This window comes from Phycodurus eques, chromosome 2 (genome assembly GCF_024500275.1).
Source record: "Phycodurus eques isolate BA_2022a chromosome 2, UOR_Pequ_1.1, whole genome shotgun sequence".
Lineage (NCBI taxonomy): Eukaryota > Metazoa > Chordata > Actinopteri > Syngnathiformes > Syngnathidae > Phycodurus > Phycodurus eques.
In genome coordinates this window covers 5,206,421-5,212,807 of record NC_084526.1, presented here as the reverse complement: position 1 = coordinate 5,212,807, position 6,387 = coordinate 5,206,421, and the positions used below count along the sequence as shown (strand labels likewise).

General features: G+C 43.1%; 1 protein-coding gene across 1 annotated transcript in view; it reads right to left on the bottom strand.

Moving 5' to 3' along the window:
- psmd13 (proteasome 26S subunit, non-ATPase 13) overlaps positions 1-6,387 on the bottom strand; it is a 14,391-nt gene that overhangs the window by 2,258 nt on the left and 5,746 nt on the right. Inside the window, exons 7-10 of the mRNA XM_061664643.1 lie at positions 2,882-3,053; positions 2,732-2,811; positions 2,519-2,644; positions 2,205-2,267 (exon numbers count right to left, since the gene is read on the bottom strand). Coding sequence (XP_061520627.1) covers positions 2,205-2,267; positions 2,519-2,644; positions 2,732-2,811; positions 2,882-3,053 — 441 coding nt within the window. The remainder of the gene's footprint in view (positions 1-2,204; positions 2,268-2,518; positions 2,645-2,731; positions 2,812-2,881; positions 3,054-6,387) is intronic.

Sequence of the window (6,387 nt, the reverse complement as noted above, 5' to 3'; positions counted from 1 at the left end):
TAATAATAATAATAAAAATAATAAAATATGTTCATTGGCTCCATAAAGGTTGGAAATCAGTGCTTTAAACAAAGATCACATGTTTCGAACACACAAACATTGCAAGCATAAAATGTAAACAAAATACTGTATGTATTATGGCGTGTGTGCGTTAGGTACAGTGGGTACGGAAAGTATTCAGACCCCCTCAAATGTTTCACTTTTTGTTATAGTGCAGCCATTTGCCAAAATAATTTAAATTAATTCCCACCCGCTAACTGTACACACAGCACCCCATATTGACAGGAAAAAATGGACTAGTTGAAATCTTTGTAGATTTATTAAAAAAGAAAAATTTAAATATCACACAGCCAGAAGTATTCAGACCCTTGGCTGTGACACTCATATTTAACTCGGGTGCTGTCCATTTCTTCTGATCATCCTTAAGATGGGTCTACACCTTCATTGGAGTCCAGCTGTGTTTGATTATACTGATTGGACTTGATTAGGAAAGCCACACACCCGTCTATAAAAGACAGTTTTTCTATTTGAATTAAATCTGCAAAAAGTTCAACAATTCCGTTTTTTTCCCTGTCAATATGGAGTGCTGTGTGTACATTAATTAGGAAAAAATGAACTTAAATGATTTTAGCAAATGGCTCCAATATAACAAAGAGTGAAAAATTGAAGGGCGTCTGAATACTTTCCGTACCCACTGTATGTATCTTTAAGAGGCAGGCCCGGTGGGGTGGCTAGTGACGTCACCCATGAGACAAAATCTGACAAAAAAAACAATAATTTGAAAATCACATCTGATTTTTAAAAATAATTTATTAGCAAATTATGGTGGAAAATAACTATTTGGTCACCTACAAACAAGCAAGATTTGTGGCTCTCACAGACCTGTAACTTCTTCTTTAAGAGGCTTCTCTGTCCTCCACTCGTTACTTGTATTAATGGCACCTGTTTGACCTCAGCAGTATAAAAGACACCTGTCCACAACCTCAAACAGTCACACTCCAAACTCCACTATGGCCAAGACCAAAGAGTTGTCAAAGGACACCAGAAATAAAATTGTAGAGAAATAAAGAAATCAACTGTGGGAGCAATGATTAGAAAACGGAACGCATACAAGAAAACGGAACACATACAAGACCACTGATCTCCTTCGAATTGCGTCTCCACGCAAGATCGATCACCCCGTGGGGTCAAGATGATCACAAGAACGGTGAGCAAAAATACCAGAACCACATAGGAGGACCTAGTGAATGACCTGCAGAGAGCTGTGACCAAAGTAACAAAGGCTACCATCAGTAACACACTACGCCGCCAGGGACTCAAATCCTGCAGTGCCAGACGTGTCTCCCTGCTTTAGCCAGTACATGTCTAGGCCCGTCTGAAGTTTGCTAGGAGCATTTGGATGATCAAGAAGGGATTGGGAGAATGTCATATGGTTAGATGAAACCAAAATAGAACTTTTTGGTAAAAACTCAACTTTTTGTGTTTGGAGGAGAAAGAATGCTGAGTTGCATCCAAAGAACACCATACCTACTGTGAAGCATGGGGGTGGAAACATCATGCTTTGGGACTATTTTTCTGCAAAGGGACCATTACGACTGGTGTAAAGGAAAGAATGAATGGGTCCATGTACCATGAGAGTGAAAACCTCCTTTCATCAGCAAGGGCATTGAAGGTGAAATGTGGCTGGGTCTTTCAGCATGACAATGATCCCAAACACGCCGCCCGGGAAACCAAAGGAGTGGCTTCGTAAAAAGCATTTCAAGGTGGCCTAGCCAGTCTTCAGATCTCAACCCCATAGTAAATCATTGGACGGAGTTGAAAGTCTGTGTTGCCCAGCGACAGCCCCAAAACATCACTGCTCGAGAGGAGATCTGCATGGAGGAATGGGCCAACATACCAGCAACAGTGTGTGAAAACCTTGTCATGACTTACAGAAAACATTTGACATCTGTCATTGCCAATGGTAGATAAAGTATTGAGATCAACGTTTTTGTTATTGACCAAATTTTACACCATAATTTGCTAACAAATTCTTTAAAAATCAGACTGTGATTTTTGGGATTTTTTTTCCCTCATTTTGTCTCTCATAGGTGAGGTATACCTATGATTAAAATTACAGGACTCTCTCATCATTTTAAGTGGGAGAACTTGCACAATTGGTGGCTGACTAAATACTTTTTTGCCCCACTATATGTGTGTCTCACCTCCATCACACAGAGGAGCTGGATCTTCTGCATCAGTTTGGCTTCATGTGCTGCAAGGTCAGGCTAAAATCAAGGGGGGGGACAAAAGCACATTTAACATGTACCCTTTGCATTCAAGCCCTGCCTTTAATCTAAATTGCCATCAACATGACAAAACACTGACTTGTTTTGTGTACAGTATAACAATTAATACTTCATCATAATTATACATTTAGGAGAACTGATTGTTTTGGAAAATACCTTGTTAAGTTCCGAAAGCTATTGGATCTCCAGCGTTTTTGTACATGTGGATCAAGGAGATGAATTCCACTAACCTGTTGGCCCCATGCAGACTTGAAGCCCTGGAATTTTTCTACATTGCCTCCATTGAAAGCATACAGTGTGTCAATGAGCCACTGTTTGTCTGTGTTTCTCAGGGACTCCAGCACAGGGTGCATCAACTGCAACAAAAAGCAACACAGAGTCAATACCACTATGCACTGATGTTGTTAAAACAACATATGATAAAGATTTAGTGAGTATCCAACCAGTTCGCCAAAGTTGTAAACGCCTTCTCCCAAAAGACCAGCCAATCCCAATGTGAAGGCTCTTTCCTGCTTCTCTGTCTCTGTGAAATCGACAAAAAAATTCATTTTGTCATTCTACTTCTAGTTTGTTCTCTGCATGCAATAGCTAACCTGGAAGGTCTTTGATGTCCACACAACCAAGGTATCTCAGAGCATCCTTGTAATAGGAGGCGTGGTTCCCAATGATGCGATAATATTTGCTTGAGAGGTCATAAAACCTGCCATGCACCGATGTAACACCTGGCAAATTATTCAACATTTCCTCCACCTCCTCAATTAGTTTCTAGAACAGACAAAAAAAAAAACCAAAAAAAAACGGGCAATTTAGTGTGAGCATTTACATCAGGTTTAGGGGGGATAAGTAGTGCGTGAAAAAATGTAACACATCATCAATGGGTGAGTCATATTGGCATACTTTGGGGATTTCAAATATTGAAAAAAACATTCTTTAACCCGCAGTTACAGTAGAAAATTTACAATCTCAGTAAAATTTAAAGTAATTGTATTAATTATGCACATTTAAACCACTTAATTTATCTGGTATGATTAATTTACTTTAATTTTCACCAGCAATGTTTAATCACATAGATAGATAGAATGCTACACAATTTTGTAATGAAATTGAACAAAGAATTTTCATCTGCATTAATAAAACAGTGAACATAATGTAAAATCTGAATTATTAAAGTGCATAACAAAAGCAGTAAATTTGACACCATGGTCTGAGCCGAACTCTACACACAGTATTATATCTGACATGCAAACACGAAAAAGATGAAAAAAAAAAGGTGACAGACAAAGGGGGTGGGTGTCTCCGGGGATCCCCCGGGTCCCCCCAGAGAATTTTTATTTTAACATGAATTAAGCAATCTGTAAGACTCCATCCATCCATTTTCTACCGCTTATCCGAGGTCGGGTCACAGGAGGCAATAGCTTTAGCAGGGACGCCCAGACTTCCTTCTCCCCAGCCACTTCATCCAGCTCTTCCGGGGGGGGATCCCGAGGCGTTCCCAGGCTAGCTGAGAGACGTATTCTCTTCAGCGTGTCCTGGGTCGCCCCCAGGGTCTCCTCCCAATGGGACGTGCCCGGAACACCTCACCAAGGAGGCGTCCGGTAGGCATCAGAATGCAGATGCCTCAGCCACCTCATCTGGCTCCTCTCAATGTGGAGGAACAGCGGAGTAGAGCCGCTAGAAGCTCGGTCCCGGATGACCGAGCTTCTAACCCTATCTCTAAGGGAGAGCCCGGACACCCTGCGGAGCTCCTTCTTTACCACAACAGATCGATACTAAGTCCGCAGCACTGCAGACGCTGCACCGATCTGCCTGTCGATGTCGACTCCTCCACTTGGGGCAGGATCTCATCCCAGACCCGGAGAGGGCACGCCACCCTTTTCCGACTGAGGACCATGGTCTCAGAGTTGGAGGTGCTGATTCTCATCCCAGCCACTTCACACTCTGCTGCGAACCGCTCCAATGAGAGTTGGAGATCACGGTTTGATGAAGCCAACAGAACCATAACATCTGCAAAAAGCAGAGATGCAATTCTGAGGCCACCAAACCGGACCCCCTCTACGCCTCGGCTGCGCCTAGAAATTCTGTCCATAAAAGTTGTGAACGGAATCGGTGACAAAGGGCAGAGTCAAACCCTCACCTCATACTCCCGAAGCACCCCCCACAGGACTCCCCGAGGGACAGGGTCGAACGCCTTCTCCAAGTCCACAAAACTAGACTGGTTGGGCGAACTCCCATGCACCCTCGAGGACCATGTCGAGGGTCTAGAGCTGGTCCACTGTTCCACGGCCAGGACGAAAACCACACTGCTCCTCCTGAATCTGAGATTCGACTTCCCGACGGACCCTCCTCTCCAGTACCCCTGAATAGACCTTACCAGGGAGGCTGCGGAGTGTGATCCCCCTGTAGTTGGAACACACCCTCCGGCCCCCTTTCTAAAAAAGGGGGACCACCACCCCAGTCTGCCAATCCACAAGCACTGTCCCCGATGTCCACGCGATGTTGCAGAGGCGTGTCAACGAGGACAGCCCCACAACATCCAGAGCCTTTAGGAACTGCTGGCACTGCTACCTTGCCCCCGAGGAGCTTTTTAACCACCTCTGTGATCTCAACCCAAGAGATAGGAAAGCCCGCCTCAGAGACCCCAGACTCTGGCTTCCTCATGGGAAGGCGTGTCGGTTGCATTGGGGAGGTCTTCGAAGTATTCTCCACACTGACTCAACGTCCCGAGTCGAGGTCAGCAGCACCCCATCCCCACTATACACAGTGTTGATGGTGCACTGCTTTCTCCTTCTGACTGGGGATTCTGCCAGACGTTCCCAGCAGACCCTCACAATACGTTTGGGCTTGCCACGTCGTACTGGCATCACCCGACCCCTATGGCTCCTCCCACAGGTGGTGAGCTCATGGGAAGACTCTAAAGAGTACAATAAGGCAAACACAAGTTTCTATATGCAGAAAAATATTTATTTACAACACACATCTTGATGTGCAAATTTAAGATTAAAATTAAATTTGCCTCATTTCTTTGCTTTTTTGTTTCGGCCTCCAACTTGAGCCAGGCCCATATCCACCTGCATCTGATGCCTGCTTCAAGTTGTGCCACATGAATAGCATCCCCCTCTTTAAGCACTCTCATTCTGGAAAATAATTGATTAAAATCATTGTCTGTTTCACTTCATTTTAGACTATTACCAACTTCAAAGGCTAATCCCAAATGCATCCTGCAAGAAAATATTAAGTACAATATTTTTCTGTTTTTATTGGCCATTTCTGAATTTGAAGTTTTCTCAAATCTCATTCTGTGAGATTTGAGAAAATTTATGTCACAACCCGAACATCGCTCAGTCCCTTAATACATTTAACATTAACAACCGTAAACTAATTAGATAATTGTAGGCGCGTTTCCTAATTGATACAAGATGTACTAGCGGATCAACACTTGTCGCCGATGTTACGTGTGTTTTGCGGTTCCGCTGGGACTACAAGCAGAGCCACGACCCGCAGCACCTCAACGGGAAAATACAAAAGACCAGTGAAATAATTACTAAGTCATAGTGAGTAACTTCTGATTTTTTTTTAACCACAGCATGAACATCAACAAAAAAAAAAAAAAAATACAAAATAAAATGTGAATGTGCAAATTCTGATATTGCTGTGTGTGTATATGCACAATCAAAACTACAACAACATCTGCACTTTACTGCACGGTGTTTTCTAAAAGTATAAGTGATCTGAAATATCCATGTTTGGGCAGACAGTGCCAGACAAATACAAGAATACGTGAAAGCTTTTGTTTTTGTTCGTCTAAATGTAACCAAGAGTAGCTCGCCGTGCCTTCATGGTAACAACGACCTTCCCAAAATGGTTGCCAACTAGGGCACGACGATCAGCCGGGCTGGTTTATCTAGTGTTAATGCCTATGCCCGGGAAGCCCAATAGAAGAATTGTGTGAGGTCATGTAACTTTCTTGTGTCGTTTGGTTGGTGAACTAGACTTAAATGTCACTAGCAATTAAATTGGATTGACCCATACAGTGTCCAATGCGGTAGTCGTAGGCTCGCACACGAAATGATAAATATATATGATATGATAAATAAGCAAT